Source organism: Pseudoliparis swirei, chromosome 16, assembly GCF_029220125.1.
Source record: "Pseudoliparis swirei isolate HS2019 ecotype Mariana Trench chromosome 16, NWPU_hadal_v1, whole genome shotgun sequence".
NCBI lineage: Eukaryota > Metazoa > Chordata > Actinopteri > Perciformes > Liparidae > Pseudoliparis > Pseudoliparis swirei.
This window is the reverse complement of record NC_079403.1, coordinates 16,737,860-16,759,198: the sequence shown is the minus strand read 5'-3', so window position 1 is coordinate 16,759,198 and position 21,339 is coordinate 16,737,860. Positions and strand designations below refer to the sequence as shown.

General features: G+C 42.3%; 2 protein-coding genes across 2 annotated transcripts in view; one reads left to right on the top strand and one right to left on the bottom strand.

Annotated features, from left to right (window-relative positions):
- Window positions 1–302: 302 nt before the first annotated feature.
- On the top strand, window positions 303–6,004 carry LOC130206060 (uncharacterized). The gene is made up of 2 exons (XM_056433775.1): window positions 303–711; window positions 2,168–6,004. The coding sequence occupies exon 2, from the start codon at window positions 2,170–2,172 to the stop codon at window positions 4,126–4,128; it is 1,959 nt and encodes a 652-aa protein (XP_056289750.1). The 5' UTR covers window positions 303–711; window positions 2,168–2,169; the 3' UTR covers window positions 4,129–6,004.
- Window positions 6,005–6,107: 103 nt separating this feature from the next.
- LOC130206059 (DNA-dependent protein kinase catalytic subunit-like) overlaps window positions 6,108–21,339 on the bottom strand; it is a 35,529-nt gene continuing 20,297 nt past the window's right edge. Inside the window, exons 47-86 of the mRNA XM_056433774.1 lie at window positions 21,192–21,332; window positions 20,920–21,039; window positions 20,408–20,551; window positions 20,120–20,271; window positions 19,457–19,588; window positions 19,198–19,309; window positions 18,851–18,975; window positions 18,589–18,738; window positions 18,289–18,462; window positions 17,973–18,071; window positions 17,660–17,870; window positions 17,358–17,532; window positions 17,033–17,236; window positions 16,790–16,905; window positions 16,513–16,644; window positions 16,227–16,406; window positions 15,879–16,087; window positions 15,615–15,753; window positions 15,312–15,500; window positions 14,844–15,068; window positions 14,552–14,660; window positions 14,353–14,455; window positions 13,635–13,797; window positions 13,374–13,548; window positions 12,451–12,644; window positions 11,828–12,011; window positions 11,463–11,623; window positions 11,080–11,291; window positions 10,887–10,974; window positions 10,584–10,727; window positions 10,278–10,485; window positions 9,489–9,556; window positions 9,153–9,373; window positions 8,845–8,937; window positions 8,659–8,739; window positions 8,114–8,185; window positions 7,825–8,026; window positions 7,339–7,527; window positions 6,979–7,118; window positions 6,108–6,640 (exon numbers count right to left, since the gene is read on the bottom strand). Coding sequence (XP_056289749.1) covers window positions 6,436–6,640; window positions 6,979–7,118; window positions 7,339–7,527; window positions 7,825–8,026; window positions 8,114–8,185; window positions 8,659–8,739; window positions 8,845–8,937; window positions 9,153–9,373; window positions 9,489–9,556; window positions 10,278–10,485; window positions 10,584–10,727; window positions 10,887–10,974; window positions 11,080–11,291; window positions 11,463–11,623; window positions 11,828–12,011; window positions 12,451–12,644; window positions 13,374–13,548; window positions 13,635–13,797; window positions 14,353–14,455; window positions 14,552–14,660; window positions 14,844–15,068; window positions 15,312–15,500; window positions 15,615–15,753; window positions 15,879–16,087; window positions 16,227–16,406; window positions 16,513–16,644; window positions 16,790–16,905; window positions 17,033–17,236; window positions 17,358–17,532; window positions 17,660–17,870; window positions 17,973–18,071; window positions 18,289–18,462; window positions 18,589–18,738; window positions 18,851–18,975; window positions 19,198–19,309; window positions 19,457–19,588; window positions 20,120–20,271; window positions 20,408–20,551; window positions 20,920–21,039; window positions 21,192–21,332 — 6,141 coding nt within the window. The 3' untranslated portion in view covers window positions 6,108–6,435. The remainder of the gene's footprint in view (window positions 6,641–6,978; window positions 7,119–7,338; window positions 7,528–7,824; window positions 8,027–8,113; window positions 8,186–8,658; window positions 8,740–8,844; window positions 8,938–9,152; window positions 9,374–9,488; window positions 9,557–10,277; window positions 10,486–10,583; window positions 10,728–10,886; window positions 10,975–11,079; window positions 11,292–11,462; window positions 11,624–11,827; window positions 12,012–12,450; window positions 12,645–13,373; window positions 13,549–13,634; window positions 13,798–14,352; window positions 14,456–14,551; window positions 14,661–14,843; window positions 15,069–15,311; window positions 15,501–15,614; window positions 15,754–15,878; window positions 16,088–16,226; window positions 16,407–16,512; window positions 16,645–16,789; window positions 16,906–17,032; window positions 17,237–17,357; window positions 17,533–17,659; window positions 17,871–17,972; window positions 18,072–18,288; window positions 18,463–18,588; window positions 18,739–18,850; window positions 18,976–19,197; window positions 19,310–19,456; window positions 19,589–20,119; window positions 20,272–20,407; window positions 20,552–20,919; window positions 21,040–21,191; window positions 21,333–21,339) is intronic.

Genomic DNA, 21,339 nt, shown 5'->3' with positions numbered 1-21,339 from the left:
ATCTTTTCATAGATACCGACACACACAGACGGCTTTCTCTCTGACATGCTCACACTCACACGTACACATTCAAAAGCACTTGAACACAAACAAATGGAGGACAATGAAATTCTATATTTAAAAAACCTACAACTAATAGTATCTGAAAAATGAAAAGACAAATTAGTTTGCAGCTCAGTTTTAATTTATTCCACAAGTCTCAAAACCTAACCTTTATTGGAAAATGTGAGGAACTAAACCATAAGGTACCCTTTATGACCAATGGGTGGAAGGGTCCTGTTGACCTGCAACTATATTTTATTGTTATTTCAGAATCTTTCATAGAGAGGGAATGTCTTTTATCGTTAACCCCAACATCATTTGATTTCCTGTCGCTAATAAATAGGTGTGAATTAGATTTGAACCTTGAGATGGTTCAATCTTCCCCCTGATTGTAACCAACCAACCAGAAAGCTCTCTGGTCTTTTTTCACCACTGACAAGTTAAAGCCACCCCTCCAACTCTGTTAGGCCAATTATGACTATGGACGATCAAGTAGGTGGGCCAAGTCATCTTTTTATAAAGCCTACAGAAGTTAAACCTTCCCCAAGACTCCATTCAGCTGCTGACTGACCAACACAATTCTACTCTCTGACCATTTCAAGAGCCGGAGGCAGCACCAACCCGTCAGCCTCCCGCCATCCCGCCATCAGCTCTCCAAGCCTGCTCCAGGTCTGCTTTCTCAGTTGATGGATTTCATTTATATTGTTAAGATGTTGGTGAAGGGTGGGATGTCTCTGAGTGAGGCTGCTAGTCATAAAATACAGATTATTCAGAATACATATTAGGTTTTGTCTTTATATGACTGTGGTCCGACAACTATGGGCAACTTTCTTTTCGGGTTGGAGAAATACAATGAATGAAAAAAATAGCTTTTCTGTGAGTAGTGTATTTGTACAGATTCCCACCCTCCATTACCATACATATATACATATATATGTATATATATATAAATATATATACATGTAAACATATACACACATATATATATATATACATGTGTATATATATGTATATATGTTTACATATATATATAAACATATATATATATATACATGTAAACATATATACATGTTAACATATATACACACATATATATACACATGTATATATATATACATATATATATACACATGTAAATAATATTTACATGTATATATATTTACTAAATATATATACATGTAAACATATATACATGTAAACATATATACATATATATATATACATGTATATATATATACATGTAAATATATAGACATGTAAACATATACATGTAAACATATATACACATATATATACACATGTATATATACATATATACAGGACTGTCTCAGAAAATTAGAATATTGTGATGAAGTTCTTTATTTTCTGTAATGCAATTAAAAAAACAAAAATGTCATGCATTCTGGATTCATTACAAATCAACTGAAATATTGCAAGCCTTTTATTCTTTTAATATTGCTGATTATGGCTTACAGCTTAAGAAAACTCAAATATCCTATCTCTAAATATTAGAATATCATGAAAAAGTATACTAGTAGGGTATTAAACAAATCACTTGAATTGTCTAATTAACTCGAAACACCTGCAAGGGTTTCCTGAGCCTTGACAAACACTCAGCTGTTATAAATCTTTTTTTACTTGGTCTGAGGAAATATTAAAATTTTATGAGATAGGATTTTAGAGTTTTCTTAAGCTGTAAGCCATAATCAGCAATATTATAAGAATAAAAGGCTTGCAATATTTCAGTTGATTTGTAATGAATCCAGAATGCATGACATTTTTGTTTTTTTAATTGCATTACAGAAAATAAAGAACTTCATCACAATATTCTAATTTTCTGAGACAGTCCTGTATATGCATGTGTGTATATATGTATGTATGTACATGTATGTATATATGTACTATAGTGTGATGGAAGATTTTCTCTGTCAATCTAGAAAGGAGGAATGAAGTCTCTGACTCAAAATAGCCTTTATCCGTTTTATTCCTTGCAAGGAGGAAAGTTATGACACAGCTTCTCAGGGCAGTCTGTGTGTGTTTTTGGTAAACTTCTCTACTTTGAGTATAAAAGTGAGCAAAGTGATTGTGATATTGTGTGTGTGTGTGTGTGTGTGTGTGTTGCCAGTCATGTGGACTCCAGGCCTGCTGTTCCTGCTGTTGACGTCTTTCTGCCTTGCTGTCCTAAGTGCTCCGCCGGACACTTCGACGGAGATCGCTCTTGACAAGGGACATCTGAAGCGAAAAGATCAAATCAAGAATGCCGTAAATGAGCTTTCTACCTGGTTTAAGAAAAATCACATGGTGATAGGAACGCTCCTTAAGGATAATGTAGGCGTGATACCAGGAGTTGGGCCAATCCTCGCTCAAGTGATGAACACCCTGCTGGTGCTAGCGCCAAAAGCAGAGACACTGGAAGCTATCAACTCTGATCTTAAAGTTCTTAATATTAAGATTGACAACTTTCATTCAGAAATGAAATGGGACGCCTGGGCCGCTGGTGCCTACCAAACCACAGTGAACAACATCGAGAGAGCCTGGATTAAATACACGGAGCTCGTGCAAAGTTATCACAAAAGTACGAATACAGAAAAGGAGGCGCTCAAAAAGATTTATTTCACATTCTACAGCGAGTATACCGAGAGCACCTTGGTCCTGCAGCAATTCTTGACAGCTGAACCAGGATCTATAACACAAAACCTTGGAGACGCACTGGCTGAAAGATTAAGGTGTCATGAAAAAGATGTCAACGCACAGTTTTTGTATTTGAATAAACTTATGTGTAAAGGCAATGTACTCAATGAAAAGTACCACCAATTCAAAGGCACCGATGCCAGTGTTAACGCCGCCCTACAGATTGCGTCCCAATCTGCCTCGGCTTTGATGAAATCACACCAGAGATGCTTATCGGACAGTTCTGCTTACATAGAAAGGGACATTTTTGAGCGCATTGATGGAACCAAAAATCATCAAGAGATAGCAAACAGTGTCAGGGATTTTTTGGGTAAAACATACGACAGGTATGACTGGATGGTTGTTGCATTTACGACCATCCACTCAAAGCATGACCTACAGTTACTGAACAGGCATGCGTTTTCAGGGTTTACTGAGGTAGAGAGAGGGTCAGTCACAGTGGCTGTAGCCAAACAGGTGAAAGGGGGTCACACCAAGACTGCCGCTGTTAAACACGCTATTGATAAGTGTATGCTGCAGCAGGTTGAAATCTGCTTTAATGTAATAAAGAAACTTGGGGAATGTCAGGAAAACATTTTTGGAAAACGCTTATCTCAAACATTTACAGCAGTGCATGCTTATAAAAAAAAGAGTCAAACTGCCACCAGTGGCGTGGAAGCACCAAATGAGAACGACTTTGCAATCCCACAAAGTGCATCTCTTACCCCCCACCTCTACACAGGGAAATGTGGAAAGTCCTTAGGGAAGTTTATGGTCCTTATTAAAAGTGACAAAGAGCTCCTGAGAAAAGAAGATCTCTGCTCCAGTGTAAACTGTGGGGAAAAAGGCAAGTGTGTTGTTGTGCCAGAAACGTTCATAACAATGTGTGAGTGCCAGTACCCATACTATGGTGAGCGCTGTGACACGAGCTTAGAGAGTTACAAGAGACTCCTCCAGCAGGAACCGACACGCAGCACCCAAACCCAAGAACGAGGTCCGAAAAGCAAACCAGTGCCTCCCGCTCAGAAGAGCACCTCCAAAAGCTCTGCTGACCGTAGGTCTCGGAAGAGCACCCCCAAAAGCTCAGCTGACCGTAGGTCTCAGAAAAGCAAGTCCCAAAGCTCTACTGACCGTAGGTCTCGGAAGAGCACCCCCAAAAGCTCTGCTGACCGTAGGTCTCAGAAGAGCACCCCCAAAAGCTCTGCTGACCGTAGGTCTCAGAAGAGCAAGTCCAAAAGCTCTACTGACCGTAGGTCTCGGAAGAGCACCCCAAAAAGCTCAGCTGACCGTAGGTCTCAGAAGAGCAAGTCCCAAAGCTCTGCTGACCGTAGGTCTCGGAAGAGCACCCCAGAGCGCTCTGCACAAGGACGTGATATCAAGTCGTTTTGTGGTTCTCAGTGTGAAGATGTCGACTGAATGTTGACACGCTGATGGACGGGAGGTAAACGGATTAGCTTACCATCTCAGTAAATTAACAATGATAAAGGTTTTGAGAAAATAGTACCGGAAGATACACATTTGTACGATTGAAATGTGTAAAAACATATTCACGATATTATTCACTTTTAAAATGTAACATGTAAAATATGCACTTACACTTTTGTGGGACATGTGTTAGCTATTGAACATAATAATATTGTATAGAAAAGTAGAAAACAAGTGAGATTCTTTCCCTAACTCTTACTTTAAAGCTTACATTTCTAGCTAATGAAATGTTATTTCAAAGTAATTACTGCCTTTGCTTCGCTAAAATAAATGTTATAAAGATAAAGGTCAAAGTCTTTTGCTAAAATGAAAAAAGTTTGAATCAATGGAATTGAATCTGTCTCATTGACATGTAAGGGCTCCATTTGTAAATGCTATTATATGTGCACATGTTGTTCTCATCTTATGTGTGATACATCATTGTAATGAAGAAGATAAACAATGTTTGAGATACTATGTGGCTTCATAATAACATCATAATAAAAATATTAAACAGTTTTAAGTTTGGGACCAATTCGTATTCAGTTCTCGGCAGCGGTGCCTTCAGCTTGTTTAAAAAAGAACAAATAAAACACAGCTGCCTGAGTAGGGCACACATCATGGCTACATGTTTTAACCCTTGTGTTGCCTTCGGGTCATTTTTACCCGAATCAATATTACACCCTCCCCCCGCCTATGGGTCATTTTGACCCGATTCAATGTTTCACCCTCCTGTTACCTTTATATTTACTAACATATTTTACCCTTTGTGTTCAATTTGACGCCAGCAATTAAAACCTCCAGAAAATTATTAGAATTAATATTGTTTTCCAAGTTTAAGTGTGAGGCACTTTGTTTGTTTGTTGACTACCGAAAGAACACCGACATTAAACATTGAATGGGGTCAAATTAATCCGAAGGCGGGGGGAGGGTATAATATTGATTCGGGTCAAAATGACCCGAAGGCAACACAAGGGTTAATGCTAACATTTGCTAATTGCACTAAACACACACAAACAGCTGAGGCTGATTGCCTTATTTCAGCAAGTGTATCAACTTGTACAAATTGATGACTGATCCCACAAAGTTATTACACTTAATTACTTAAATAAAACACATATCCGTTCCACATTTCACAATAATTCATCCGACCCGTATAGAGATGCTGCACCACAAACAGAACCACGAAAATAAAAGTAAAACCATCACCAAAGCCGTTCAAATGAATCCTCAGTGGACCATGGATGTACTTTCTTTTTTAATGGCAATCCAATTATTAGCTGATAGTGATGGACTGACACGACCGTCCCTTGAGCAGCTATTGTGGCTTAAAACTGATCAAGTGATGCTTGTCATGTTTTTAAGTAACAACTCAGCACTTCTTAAATGAAATGGGGTAATTTTACTTGAGAAGCACAACAATCCCAAAGAGCTCACAGCACGAATGCGAGCTATACTTCAGCAAAATAACCGTCGTTTGATGAGGGTGCTTGTTTAAGTCAGCCATGAACACAAAAACTGCATATGTATAATAAATTACAGTGTTTTCCCAACAGGGGTTCAATATGCAAAACCTCTGTAATTATGTGGCATTATGGAATCCAGTGGATATTAATCGAAGCCGACCGCGGCCTCTGTTCTCTGCTCAGAAGCACAGCGGCATACTGAGGGAGTGTTTCATACTGAAAAAGGAGCGGGTTGGAGGATGAGGCAAGACCTGTCCTGTCTTTGCATCATACTGGAACAACATATTTATATATTTAAATCATCATTTAATTTTTAAAAGAGATCTGATTTCTAAAAATGTATCTTTAAATGCAACTCGCCCTTTCCTTTATTTTAGATTTCAATTCAAACCATTTAAAATAATGAATTTGCAAGGTGGCAATATTGACAGGTTCAAACAGATGACCAGTGTTCAGCCTCTCAAGCATTTTTCACATTTTTATTTGAAATTGAAGCTACAAGACATTGATAGATGATGGTAATGATGATAATGGTTCTTTTCAAGTCGAATCAAAATCATTTTTTACCAAACTTAAGATTTCTTGATTTTAAGCCACACACACTCTGCCGTACCCACTATATATGAAAATTATCTGCCGCAGTTAAAAAAGAGGAAACATTTGACATTACAGGGAATGAGACCACAAAAAAAACAAAAAACATCTTCTCAAATGTATTTACCGCACCTTCGATACGATTTGCTTCCCAATTATTGTGAATGACTATCTTAGAAATATTTCACATATCAGACAATCAGAACCATGGTTCCCAGCCCTCCCAAACTCTGCCGAGCACATTTGGGTCCATGGCTTGGTCCAGCAGACAGTCCACCTGCTTCTCCACCGACAAGCCGGCGGCTGGAAGCCGAGCCCGAATGTTGTGCTCCTCGGCCCCCAGGGCCACAGACTGCATCCCTTGGTAGGCAGCGTCCGTCTCAAAGCCCAGCTTCAGCTCCTCACTGACCAACAGAAAGCGACATCTCATCACGCACAGCTTCAATTCAAATGATGCCAGTTAAGACAAGTTACAGTATCGTGGCTTGAAAGACGATTTCAAAATGTAACATTGTGTCAAGTAGGTTTTGATTTTAAACATACATCAAAGATCGTGTCAAACTTAATAAAAGTGTTATTATTAGTTGAGTATTAGGGCTTTCCCAAGGCCGCGACGCCGATGTAATTATTTTTCAATATTTCCACCATAATGGATATCAACATTGCGAGTCTCATCGTTAATTGTAAACATTCTCAGTGTGGTCTGACATCAATGAAATCCAATTATGATTTGATAAGATACCTGGTTAAAGCTGCTGGATTTGCTCCTTCCAGTTTTCTTCTGGCAAAGTTCACCTTCTGTAGAGGATACCAGTTGATTTCTTTGGTGTTCACGCTCTCCATCCATGTGCCTTTTTTCTTCATCTGTTTCAGCTCAAAGTTCTGTTCAGAGCAACGGGAAACACCGTGTGTCACATAGTTTATTTACAGTTTACTGTACAACAAAGACAAATCAGATTCACACCATACATTCTGCCTGGAACACATTTAAAATGTCCATTTCCCAGTTACATTCCTTGAGAATGTCCTTCCCTCTTTTATCTGCAGTTCAAACTAGAAATCCAATGTTGAATGGGACCCCTGCAGCAGGAGTGATCGTTACCTTCCAGTCCAACGACGGCTCCTTGACGAACACGTCCATGGTGTTCAGCAAAAGGTCCGGCTCGGCACTGTAAGCGCGGAGGGAGTGGACCATGATGCTCTGGATCAAACCCGACTCTCTCAAGGGCTGCATTAGATTCACAAACTGCTGGGTCAGCCGGAAGGGCATGAGCTCCGGCACAGGGAGGAACTGTGGAGAAATACAATATTTCACGGAGAGGGAATTATTTATACAAGAGATGGTCAAGAGATGGTGGTGTCCTACAAAGTGCTGTTCACATTCATTCAGCTGGACACATAAACACCTCAGAACCTCACGGTCTTCCGTTTGCGACATTTTCATGATCGCGTTACGTCTCAATGGACGCCAACGTCGGCCTGGCCATTGGTCAGGCCACCACTTTGATACGGACTGAAGTATCTCAACATTTAGTTAAAATACAATGTTTTCCCTTCCCTCGCCCTCGAAGAAAGAAGCACGGCCAACCTGTGTGGCTGAGCCGAACGCGTGACCAAAGTCGATGCCGATCATGCCTCCCGTTTCCATATTGATCATGAAGTTGGAGAGATGGCGGTCACCGATTCCCAGAATCCATTGGCTGACGCACAGCAAGGCATGAGAGCTGATGAAGTGGGAGCGCAAGGAGAGGAACGCCTCGGGACTGTTGCACATCTTCAGAAAAGCTCTCCTAGGTGTTGAAAAAAAGATATCAAGTGATTTTACTGCAAGCGTTAAACGACCATGAGCAGATTTGTAATGCAGAGATTCAACTCACTTCAGGAGATCTCTGGGCACATGCTGCAACACTTTGGAAAAGGCGTCGACCGTCTCAGAACGCCCCGCTTTCCTGGCAAAGGATGAATATGTTGGAGCTCCGATTTGACAAAACTGTATTTCCCCCGGTGGCATTGCCGAATGTTAAAACAGACGATAATAGATTATAAACTAGAACGGGCACTCGGTAGAGCGCATACCTTCGCATATCACAAGATTGGGCATTGAATTATCAACATACAAATTTACCGTGCTATGGTAAAAAGAAGATTTTGACCTTTTCATGACCTTGACCTTTGACCCGATCGATCCCAAAATCTATTCAAATGGTCCCCGGATAATAACCAATCATCCCACCAAATTTCATGCGATTCGGTTTAATACTTTTTGACTTATGCGAATAACAAGCATACAAATACACGGCGATCAAAACATTACCTTCCGCATTTTCAATGCGAAGGTAATGATGTGGATATTAAACTACAATCAAAACAATTCAACTGAAAAAGTAAAAAAGGAACTAAAATGAACATTCAGGAGACTTACTTGTAAGCAGGTCCATACAGTGCAAAACCCTTTAACTCTGGAGCAAATTTCTTTAGCCATTTGTTGTGATCTTCAACACACCTTTAAGAAAGCGAAATTAAAGTTTAGAAACAACATTTTGAACAGAAACTCATCACTGGACAGTGGGCTGACATCTAGGTTATTAGATTTAAACATGCACTGTACCTTTTGGCCCTTTCCCTTTCCTGGTCAGTCATTGTGTTGTACAGGAAGTCTTTCAGAGTACAGGTATTCTCCATCCATTCAATCAGACCAATTCTGTAAAAGGCAGTGAAGGTGGTCAATTAAGTTTTCTTCACATTAAACAACTAATTTAAGTATGAAATGAATCAAAATTAAATCATCAATCTCAGCAATCTGTGTCGAGTCGTATGGCTGGTCTGCTGGACGCACAGGAAACAGATCTGGTCTAGTTCTACTTCCACTCGTGGAGTCGGTCTATGCATTCAGTTCAACTGGAAGTACAGAAGCACCTGGTGGTGATGGGAATGACTTGATAGGTGCGCAGCTGCATGCCTCTGTGTGTGCATGCGGCGTCATGACTCAGCACAATGTTCATGACGCCAAAGAGCTGCTCGATGCGTTGGTCCTGGCGGAGGTCCTCTCCCCCCTTCACCAGGAAGGGGTGGTCACGCTCATCATCCCCGCGGATGATCAGACGTTTGGGGCGACGGATCGACAACATCACCTTCACCTGCGGGGCATAAATCCAAACTCATAATCCGACCAGCACACAGTGGGATTTCAAACTTACATAGGACTGCTATTAGAACATTTAACATTATCATCTCGGAACAATAAAAACATACCCTTTCGTCGAAGCCTGTTATTTTTGCATGATATTCTGGCAAAGGTTTGTCTCTGCCATCATACTGTCCTACAGGAGGAACAGGTTAACAGGTTAGCAGCAAATATGATGTTCTCTAAAATCAGTGATCCCAATATATATATATATATATATACACTACTGTCTTTATTTTTCAAAGAAAAGCACTGTTTTTTCAAAAAAGATAACATTAATCAAAAATACACACTATACATTGTTAATGTGGTAAATGACTATTCTAGGTGGAAGTGTCTGGTTTCTAATGAAATATCTCCATAGGTGTATAGAGGCCCATTTCCATCAACTATCACTCCAGTGTTCTAATGGTACATTGTGTTTGCTAATCGCCTTTGAAGACTAATGTCTGATTAGAAAACCCTTGTACAATTATGTTAGCACAGCTGAAAACAGTTATGCTGGTGATATAAGCTATACAACTGGCCTTCCTTTGAGCTTGAAGTTTGAAGAACAAAAATAATACTTCAAATATTAATCATTATTTCTAACCTTGTCAATGTCTTGACTATATTTTCTATTCAATTTTCAATTCATTTGATAAATAAAAGTGAGTTTTCATGGAAGACACGAAATTGTCTGGATGACCCCAAACTTTTGAACGGTAGTGTATATATATATATATATATATATATTGTAATCAAATTAGTTGAGCTACTCTTGATGCCACAATGGGCCTATACAGAATTCATCAAAACCAGCAATGTCCAATATCTAAAGAGTTCCAATTGCCTTTCTTTCACAGCTCTGGACTGACCTGGGATCTCCAGCTCATTGCTGAATGTGTCTGCTTTAAATCCACTCAGCCAGGGAGAGTATTCCTTCAGGTTCCCTGGTTCCTTCTGAAATCCACGCATGGATGCTGCCAGATCTTCCAACTGCTTCAAAACGGGGTTTTCTTTCCTCATCTCGAACAGATTTCTGCCTTTAGATCCCAGCAGTGTCGCCACATCTTTAGCAAATTTCTGTTAAATACAAAGAATAAATGGTTTGAAAAGTGCAATGTATTTTTGTACAGTGGACATGCGTTTGCAATACAACGGGGGAAAAGCAAACTACTAACTCGGATGAATTTGCTGCGAAACGTTCCGTGACCGCCTCGTTTACAATCCCCGAGGGAAGCGTGCATCTCCTCGTACAGGACGCCCATCCGCTCCTCGTCAAAGCTCGGTTTATCCAATTCATTTTTCACACCATCCAACCAATCCTGTGTGAACCAAACGGCAGGCCAGTAACCAGGAAGTGGCAGGTTGGTTAATTCATGGCTGAACTTGCACTTATTGCGTTGTATGTGTACAGATTGTAAAGCCCTTTGAGGCACATTCGTAATTTGTGATGTTGGGTTATATAAAATAAACTGAATTACCTTAAAAAGCATTTCAGGGTTTGTCAGCTGCTGCAGTGCATCCACAAAGTCCTTCACAGACCCTCCCTTATCCAGCATGCTCATGAGCCTGTTGACACACACACAGTATCATTAAGCAGACGTTTATATATATATATATATATATATATTTTCCTTTCTTCCCAAAACAGACGGACAACATTAGGCCATTTACCTGTTGACAAATCCCTGCTGCTGGTGGCCTGTAGCAGAGTCCTCAAACTGGTAACTCTCCCTGCTGATCATCAGAGCGTAAACCAGAGCTTGAGGGTAGGACTCCGCTATCTGCTCGATGCAGTGCTGCACCGCCACAGCTTCCGGCTTGTCCAGTAGGGCGACCATTTGACTGATCCATCCAATCAGCATCCAGCAGGGAACTGACACCATCTACAGGTGGTGAGAAAGGGTTTTGATGTGTTTCACTCCCAAAGCTGTTGACTGTTGTTCACAGTTCTGCATATCGGTATGATCGTTCTCACAGTCACAGCAGGAGAAAAGGGTAACACTGTATTCTTGTGTCTGAAGCTTCCACAACATCCGTGGTCTTAACATACTAACCTCTTTCATCATGAGGTCCAGTGTCTCAGAGGGGTACAACTCCATGATCTGCAGAAGACGTGGGAACTTGAGGCGAGCTTCCTCAGAGTTCATCTTTAGTGCTTTCAACATGCTCTTCAATATATGAACGGGCAGTGCCAACATATCTGGGAATTGGCTTTCTGGAACAAAACGCAAAATGCATCAAGTTAGATCATTGGGTGACCGGCGCATGCTGGCATGAACGTACCGTCAGAGTGCACCAGTCAAAGAGAGCGAGTGTCCTCTACATGCAGGGTACCCGTATTTCATCCCTGCTGTGTATTCAGTGGCACGTCAGAATAACTGGTAAGTGCTCAACAAAGGCATACAGGATCGTTACTGACCAGTTTCACTCTGCTCCTCCTCTCGCAGCCGTTTGTCGCAGAAGTTAGCCAAAGTCATGTATGTCTCAATGATGCTGCTGCTCTCCACACAGTCCGGAGTATACGACTGAAGCTCTTCATCGGCCTTTCTGGTCGCGTCACACAGCAACTTCAATGCTTTCACCTGCAGCCCCACTTCCACTTTCTGCAGGGGAAAGTATGTGCCTTAAGATCTCTCTTTCACATAGACTGTTTGCACGTGCTCAAGTCATACTAATGACGAATACAAAAATATAATTAGAATGGGCACTCAGTAGAACGCATACCTTCGCATATCACAAGATTGGGCATTGAATTATGAACATTTTGGCATTAGTTGCATGCCAATTGGATAAAATTGACCATGCTATGGTAAAAAGAAGATGTTGACCTTTTCATGACCTTGACATTGACCTTTGACCCGATCGATCCCAAAATCTAATCAAATGGTCCCCGGATAATAACCAATCATCCCACCAAATTTCATGCGATTTGGTTTAAGACTTTTTGAGTTATGCGAGTAACACGCATACAAATAAATAAATAAACACACGGCGATCAAAACATAACCTTCCGCATTTTCAATGCGAAGGTAATTAGAGTACCTTTGAATTCTCATGGGGCCAAGCCGCTCCAGAAAGCTTTGCAACTCTCTGAGCTTTCTCAGCGTCCATAGTGCCCAGGACCGAGGGGCTTCTGCTTACAGCTGTGGCCAGGATGTGGAAGGATGTACCCTGAAGTATCTTCTGGTGTCTGAATACTTTAGCCGTGGCACTCTGACAGTCGGCCTGAAGCTCCTCTGCAGAAAGATAAGAGCTGACATGAAGCATCTCGACAGCAAACGAGAGCAGCCAAATTCCCACGTATCCGTATGAGCATGCTGCTGCGCCTGAAGTTCAGTTCTAGTTAAAAAAAAAAATTATTATCTCGATATCATATAATGATTACCTCATATTGAACAATTGTTTTATTATTACTTAATATAAAAGTCACTATAACTAAATAAAAAATGTGAGTTTTCAACTTAAAATTTTGAATTAGTTGACACGGTGACTAGATGTAAAAGTCCAAGAATAGAGTACAAACATTATTAAAAGGTACCCCGTTTAGTTTTTGTCCACTAGAGGCGCTTTGGAATCACTGTTTTGTTTGTTTTGTCAGATTCTGCCACTAGATTCTCTTAATTCTGCCGACATTTGGCGGCTGCAACGCACCGACGCTCAGCTTTGCACCAACAAAAGCAGTGAAGAAGACTTGTAGCAGGAAAACATGAACGTCAACACAAATGTTTAGAAAATGTCCTAGTAGAGGAAATCCACTATGATATTTGCTAGACTTCATAAAAGTAAAATGTGTTTTCGATGTAAACAGAACTTTTGTTTGTTGACAATAAAACGACTCAGGGCAAATGTAAAATTCCCCTCATGGCGGTGAGAATAACAGTAATCCTGTCGAGGCTGTCTATCATTATCTATCATTCTGTCTAGTAATCCACAAGATTATGTGCATGAGTCGGTTGACTGCTTACCCAGGAGTGGGATCGTCTTCAGCATGACACTGATCTGTTCCACAGGACTCTGGGTCTGGCTGCGTTTCTGGTTGAAGCGACTAAAACTGTGGACCCACCGCAGCAACCAGCCTCTGTTTGTTTTGGCTTCTTGGCGAAGTTCTTTCAGCAGCTTGGTGGCCACAGGGAAGTTATTCTGAAAACAACAGTCGTGTTCCAAGGTGAGTTTGTGGTAAACACGCGAGGGAACAAAACAAGTTACTTCCACAGTTGTTGCTTCACCTGCTTCCAAGCGCTGTCGGCCATTTGTAGCTTCATGTTGAACTTGCAGTCGTTTACCAACGTGTCGATGTCTCCCGCTGGGTCTTCTGAACCGTCCACCTCCATCCTGTCACCGGGAGCGTGGCCTCTTAGTTTTACCCGGATCTTGTCCAAGAAGAAACATCTGAAACGCAAAGATCAAATATGACACCTCATCACAATTTGTTATCTGATCATTTAAACGTTTTGTACCAAAATATTATATATTATTACCTTCGCATTGAAAATGCGGAAGGTTATGTTTTGATCGCCGTGTATTTATTTATTTACTTATTTATTTGTATGCGTGTTATTCGCATAACAAAAAAAGTTTTAAACCGAATCGCATGAAATTTGGTGGGATGATTGTTTATTATCCGGGGACCATTTGATTAGATTTTGGGATCGATCGGGTCAAAGGTCAAGGTCATGAAAAGGTCAACATATTCTTGAATCTCATGACATTTGGTGGGATGATTGGTTATTATCCGGGAACCATTTGATTAGATTTTGGGATCAATCGGGTCAAAGGTCAAGGTCATGGATAGGTTTTACCATAGCACGGTCAATTTGTATCCAATTGGCATGCAACTAATGCCAAAATGTTCATAATTCAATGCCCAATCTTGTGATATGCGAAGGTATGCGCTCTACCGAGTGCCCGTTCTAGTATATATATATATAATGGTTTTTTTCCTACCGAGATGTAATGATGTCGTCCCATAAATTCACTGGATCCGCTTTAGCGTCAGGATACCGCTCAGTCCAAAGTCGGATGAGCTGCTTGAGTGAGCTCACAGACACTGAAGAATGAAACATGAATGTTGAGAGGGGGACAAACACAAAGACACAAAGACAGTTGCCTTGAAATGATTCTATCAGACAACATCTCCGCTCACCTTCTCCTTTGATGAACATCAGGAAGTCTTGGATTTCAGTCAAGGCCTGCACTGACTGCAGGATGGTCAGCCGACTTTGAGTCAACAGCGTGTCCACGCTGGAGTAATTCTATGAGGCAAAAACATTCAGATGGCAAGCTGTGGTTGATTTGCAGGATGCATACATTTCAATCTACTTATATATGCACAACCTACTGTACGGCACATACGTTAACTTAAGAATGCACTCTTAATAAAGATCTTTGTTGTTCTGAAGCTCAGGTGATGGACAGAAAGGATGTGTACAGCAGACCTGCATAAAGAGCTGCATGGCGTGGTTGGTGTAGTACGTCGCGCGGTCATAGTCCTCCTGCAGGATGTAGAGCAAGCTGAGCTCTTGGCTGTAATGACTTTCCAGCAGCTTTTTGCGCTCCTCCACCTTCATGGCTTTGTCGATGAAGCTGAGGAGAGTTTGGTCCACCGCACCCAGCTGCAGCTGCTTCAGCATGCTGCGAATCATGTGCGGCAGGTACATCTCCTGACAAACGGACACGACTGAGATTTCACCACATGTTCATTGTGCATTGCATCACAACAGGAGTTTTATCACGCGAGGATATGCTACGGAATTCTTTTAGCTTTTTGGTAAAATTCGGTGTAAATTAGAGATGATTCAACAAGAGATGACGAATATCACGGTTGGAGTCTAAACCTGCAGGACGTCCGGTCTCCCTGGTGCGTAGCTGAGAGTTCCGTGACTGTGAAAGGTGAGATCGAGTACCTGGTAGAGCGGCTCCGACCACATCCTCTCGAGGTTGGGCGGGGAGTTTTCATCTATGTTCACGGTGGAGCAGTACTGAAGAGACTTCCACTCAGTCAGGTGGGCGTAGGCGTCCATGGCAGCTATTTCCCAGAAGTCCTTCTCAGAGTCGGTGGGCTCGCCATCGCTCCAATCCTCAGTGTTCAGGGCCTGCCGGGATGGAAGAGAGTATTCTAGCAATCTGATAGACCTGCACCAATCCACGTGCCTCGGCATGCTACCTCAGCACCACGCGAGACTTATTGCACTGGTGAGAAACTGTACCTCATTGTAAAGCTTCACAGCTTCTGCAAAGTCAGTGTTGGCTTCAGCTTGAAGCGCAGTGCAGGTGATCGACTTGGTCCCGACTTTACCCCCAAAGATGCCGCGCACGACATCATAATCCTCCAACGACCTGTAAAGCCTGGAGAAGAGAGAGAGAGAGAGCAAAGGCCGCGCGGAGTAATTTGTGAATAAATAAAGCTCCCAACGTTCAGCTAAAAGACAGAACTGATAGAACCGGTATCGCGGTCAACAACGTTGACCCACCTTGCTAGGTGGATCCATTTGTTGGTCTCTGGGGGGATTTCTTTGTGTCCTCGTGATCGCTTGGCAGGAGGCTCGTTCTGGCCCCCGTCATGCAACAAGCCCTCTTCCAGCAGCAGGATGCCCGACGGCTGCTGGAGGCTCATCAGGCAGGTGGAGCTGATGGCGGCTGGGTCGACTTGATGCAGCTCCTGATGCTGGCGGCACATGTCCTAACAACACAACCAGAGAGTATCAACTCAACCTATCGGATTTCAGCCTTGAAGTTTAAAGTCTTGAGTTTTACTCTAATAATTAAGCGATCGACTATCGAGGCATTTTCAATATTAAAATACTTTCTCTGGGTGATACCTGAACACATGCTATGAATGGAGGGAAGCAGAGGGTGCTCTTGGTCAGGAATGTATTCATGGTGCCTCGCAGCTCCTCTTTAATCCTCCCGCTCTCCTCTCTCGTTTTGTGCGTTTCCATCTCTTGGAAGATTCCAGCAAACAGGGAGCTAAACAGCTGTTTGGCTAAAATTGGATCTCTCTAAAGGAACATGCATCGGAGAAGGAAGAAAAGGGTATAAGTATTGATTCATATTTAGAGACGGTGTACTTTGTGGGAAGGACACAGAGAGCAGAGGGTGTGTTACCTGGGCTAAGGCTTGAAGGGGGGCGATGAGGCTGCTGTATGGGATCTGGATGTCTGGGAAGTCTCCCACTCGGTAGTTACGATAGAGAGTCACCTGAGCCTCTTTTCGCAGCCTTTGATCAGCTTTGTCTACCTATGGGACACACGACACAACCGCAGACAGTCAGTGAGACTCTACAGTAATCAATCTTCACAATGTTTGCGCTGCAGTCTTTCTCAAATGAATTTCACTAAGGACGTGTATTGATCTGCATATTGATTTGTTGCATTTTTGATACCTTTTTCTGTCTTTGTTGTTGGATCTCTTTATGCGCAAAAGTCAAGCCGACTTTCTCCTGATCTTTGAGAAATCTGCGCCTCAATCTGAGGATGCTACTGCGCTGCTCATTTGCCGCTGTTGAGATAAAGACAAACGGAAACACATTTACAGAATTCCACTCCATTTGAATCACTGTTTCTGTCTTGGAACGGACTCAAGAAGAACAAAAACGTTAAGTGCCGGATGGAAAGTGAAAACCAACCATTAGTGCGACTGTCCACCTCATCGGTTGATACAGTAAGGCGCCTCAGCCCAAAGCCTTCTCCCACTGGTCTCCTCGCTGTAGTTTGCCTCTCTGATTTCTTATCAAACGCCAACAATGACGACAGAGACTCAGAGCCAAGTGTGTGCTCTGCTAGTGTGTCCACCGTGCTGCCCGTCAGCCAATTATAGGCTGAACGGCGACCTAGAGGGAAAATAAATACAAATCAAGGTAAATATACATATCTTCACCTCAAAGCTTTCGATACAGCAAACTCTTCCATCTAGTGCTGCTCCAACACCAGGATATGGACTTATAGCAGTACCTGCTGTTTGGGTTTGGCTGAACTCTAATGAACTCTGAGTGGCTCGGACCTTCCCCATCAGGCCTCCAGACTGCGACGCTGCCACACTCTCCGGGCCTTGAGATCTTTGGGTTTCAACAAACATGGGAGTCATCACTGTGCTCCTGAAGCGCCAGTTGGAGTCGATCACATAGTCCTAGAGAGTGGAGGAATATAATTAACACAGCGGGCTCATCAGTGACATACAAATCCCCAAAATCTCAAAGCTAATTCCTTGCAAAGTAACCCCCTGAGAGACATAAATACTGTGGGTTTCAACTGACCTGGAAGGTACACTCTGACAGTGGGTACTCAAAGATGTTTCTTTTGAAGTCGGGACTCTGGCTGGTCATTTCCAGCAGCAGATTGGTAGCCAAGCTCAAGAAATGCCTCTCTATTGGACGGGAGTAGAGAGAACCAAGCACCGTCAACATCCGCTCCAGGGTCGCAGTTGGTAGGCGCTTCTCCTGACTCCAGAAGTTATGAACATAAAGCCTAAAAAACAAAACAGGAGAGGATTTTCTTTCAGTCAGTTTTCTTGCATAATCTGAAAAATGATCAGATAAATCAAACAAATGACAACTAGTTGCTTCTTACTGAAGGCCTTGGTTTTCTTCAGCCAGTCCCTGAAGTAGTGTTTCTTTCGCTGCATTCAAAACCTCGATTGAGGTGCTGTCCTCCATGCTCTCTGCATCACTGGAAAAATTACAAACAGCATATGAATAAAGATCATACCAGGAAGTGACCAGTCACTGCTCATGCCACTGCATATTGCAGTCTGGTGCAAATAGAAAGCAGTATAAAAAAAGCTCTCTGGACATTCTTTGCCCTACATTGATATAGTATTTAAGGCCGCCCCTGAGTAACATCAGAAGAAGGTTATTAAAATCAATGCATTATGGGAAAACAGTACCTGTAGTTGTCCTGGATCCACATGAGGATGTCATACATCCTCTCTCTGCACACTGGTGAAGGATGGGAGACAAACGCCGTCACGGCTCCCAGGAGCTCCTGAAGCTGAACTGGACTCAGGCAGGCGATGATCTTGTGGATGATATCCAGACACACTCTCTGCCTGGCTTCATCCCTGAAGAGCAACATGCACAAACATGGTTTCAGCACAAATGAACATTTCGAATGCGTTATTACAATTACTCTCGAGACAACACCACTTTAAACCATCTGCAGGACAATAAACATGGACCGGACTCACCTGTGGCCCATCATCTGGATAAAGCCTGTGGTCTTCAGATGGAGAAAGATGTCCGGGATGACATCAGCACGGCTCAGCACGCACTCCAAACATTGAGTCTTTAAGATGCCGTGCAGTTTGGGCAGGAGGGAGAACACATGGTTGAAAAACCTGAAGAAATTCAAAGTGAAGCCGCGGTTACAATATGACATTTACATACACTGAGATTCAAGAAATTATTTATTTTCGAGGGGAATCACATAAAACACAACTACGAACTCACCGATCCATAAACGGAGGAAAGTGCTTTGAAACTTTGTTCAAGCAAATAATGAACTTGTCATCCATGTCTTTTTTCTTCAGATTGGTTATATTATTTGCAGCAGCACTGAGAAGCTTCTGCCGATGCTGGGACAAGAAAGACACAAGATCTGACTAAATATCATGGATTCAATATAAGAGTATTGCAGATAACAGATATCAAGTGAAGAGCGATGTGTATATCGACTGACTGAGGCATTCATTTCCCAGATCTTCTAAGATCTTTGCTACGGAGTTGCTTTGAGATCTCAGACAGAAACATAAATGAAGAGTCACTGTAATTCAACCAAACTGAGGAAGATGTCATACCGCGTCCGTTTCACTCATGTTCTTCAGGGTGAGGCCAATAATCTCAGCAGCAGCTGCGTAGACGTCTTTATATCTCACGAAGGACACGTTGTTGGTGAGAGACTGGATGTACCTGAAAACATCAGAGGAAACCAGTAATGTTTGAATATATTGCGCTCGATCTCTTTTCATAGATTATTTTTCTCCTGCAGCGTAAAGAAGGAACAGTTGTGTGAGCAAAATAATCGGTGGTATTGAATAAATAAAGCTGTCAGCTTACCTGTCGTATTCAATTCCACACGAGGCCTCGTAAACAGGGAGGTTGTTTGCCAGGATGATTCCCAGGAGCTGAAGTCCAACAGAGTTGTCTTTGCTGTTTGGGTCCGTGCCACGAAAACGCTCATATATCAGACTACAGGGGCAAGAAAACGATAAAGTCACGGACCGGTTCGATTCCATTTTCTTTGTACTACCAGATTTCATACACCAGCCAGCAAGTAGAGCGCATTAACCAGTATTTTACAGAATTACACAATGACAAACGCATTTATATTATTCATAATTAACATCTTGAGTCAGTTTTCCATCTGGCTTTGAAATCGCACCGAAGTTTTTGTGAAAATCTTTCAAATTAGGAGTACAAATATTTTTCAAGAGTTTGGGGTTTCTTTATCGATACTTCACATATATAAGTCAAGACACCGGTAGATAGGAAGACTTTGTGTACACCTGACCGTAGAGAAAGGGGAAAGGGACAAGCTCATTCCAGAAAGCCTTGTGGGTGTCTGCTTCAATCACAGTTCTACTTTCAACAACAGCTTTTTATGACAAGACATTTCTCTTTACACCTCCAGGGAGCATGCCGCGTGGTGTAGAGTGTCTCCAGGCTACGCCACAGGCTTGTGTCAAACATATCTGTTCATTCAGAGTATACAAGACCCACCTGTAAGGCACATGGAGGCAGTCTTTCCAGCACTCAACCACGGTACGAATGATCTCCAGATTGTGCCGGAAAACTGCCCTCGTGGAGTGGAAGCTATGCTTCATCAGGAACTCTAACAGCCGGTTGGCGAGCACTTCATCTCTGGGGTTTCCCTGGGACAAAAGAACCTTTTTACTAACAGTAATACACCCGTTATTTCATGTGATAGAAAAGAAACAATTTAACTTGTGATGACTGCGCAAAAATGTAATCACTAGCCGCGGCCTTTAAAAAGAAAGTATTAGCCACCTTGGGGCTGACCAGGCTCGTCCAGGAGAGCACTATGACGATAATGTCCACCACCATAAAATGGATCCCCTCTCCTCCGTTGTTTCCAGAAACGACGACCTGCAGGAGCGGCCCCAGCCAGTGCTTGGCATAAGGCCGGAAAACCTGGAAAGATCAACAGCAGGTGTTAACTCCTCAGACCGATGGTGAAGAGGAGCAGCAGGATGAGGAGTCGCATACAGGTTCACATTGAGGGATGTTTACGACTGTAACCCCCTCCTGGTGGGTCTACCTGCTAGTGCCACCCGACCTCTGCAGCTCATCTAGAATGCAGCAGCTCGACTGGTCTTTAGCCTAAATTCACCCACACTACTCCGCGCCCTTCACTGGTTACCAGTGGCTGCCAGCATCCGCTTCAACACATTTTAAAGCACTTTGTAGTTTGGCTTTCTTGATTCTTGTGTTTGTACAGATGGTTGAATACACTTATGGTCAGTTGCTTTGGATAAAAGCATCTGCTAAGCATAATGTACCTCCTCTGTGTTGATGATCAACTTTGAGATGAAGAGTCGAATATTCAGAGGTGTCGCTGGATTTGATAGTTTGCCATGTAGAAATTTCATCCATGGAGGCAGTTCACTCGGCATGGTTCCCTGTTTCATTACCGAAGAAGAGAACAGTTTCAGAATAATATTTGCATATGATTATGTGCATTAAAAAGAAAGAGACTAAATGACTGTAATTTATTGGATGTAAAAAGGTATGCATTTGTTTTTCCTGCTTTACTCCTCCTGGTGCCACTGACCTGTTCCGTTTTGGGGGTTATGTTGTTCCTTAGCATGTGTCCAATAAGAGCAGTCATGGTCACCATGCATTCATGCTGATTCAGCTCATCCATTTCTAGATCCACCATTGCATCCTGGGAGGGATTTTTCTCCTCCGTTTCCTTGATG

Coding starts and splice junctions, on each gene's coding strand:
- LOC130206060 (XM_056433775.1), top strand. CDS start 2,170: ATGTGGACTCCAGGCCTGCTGTTCCTGCTGTTGACGTCTTTCTGCCTT.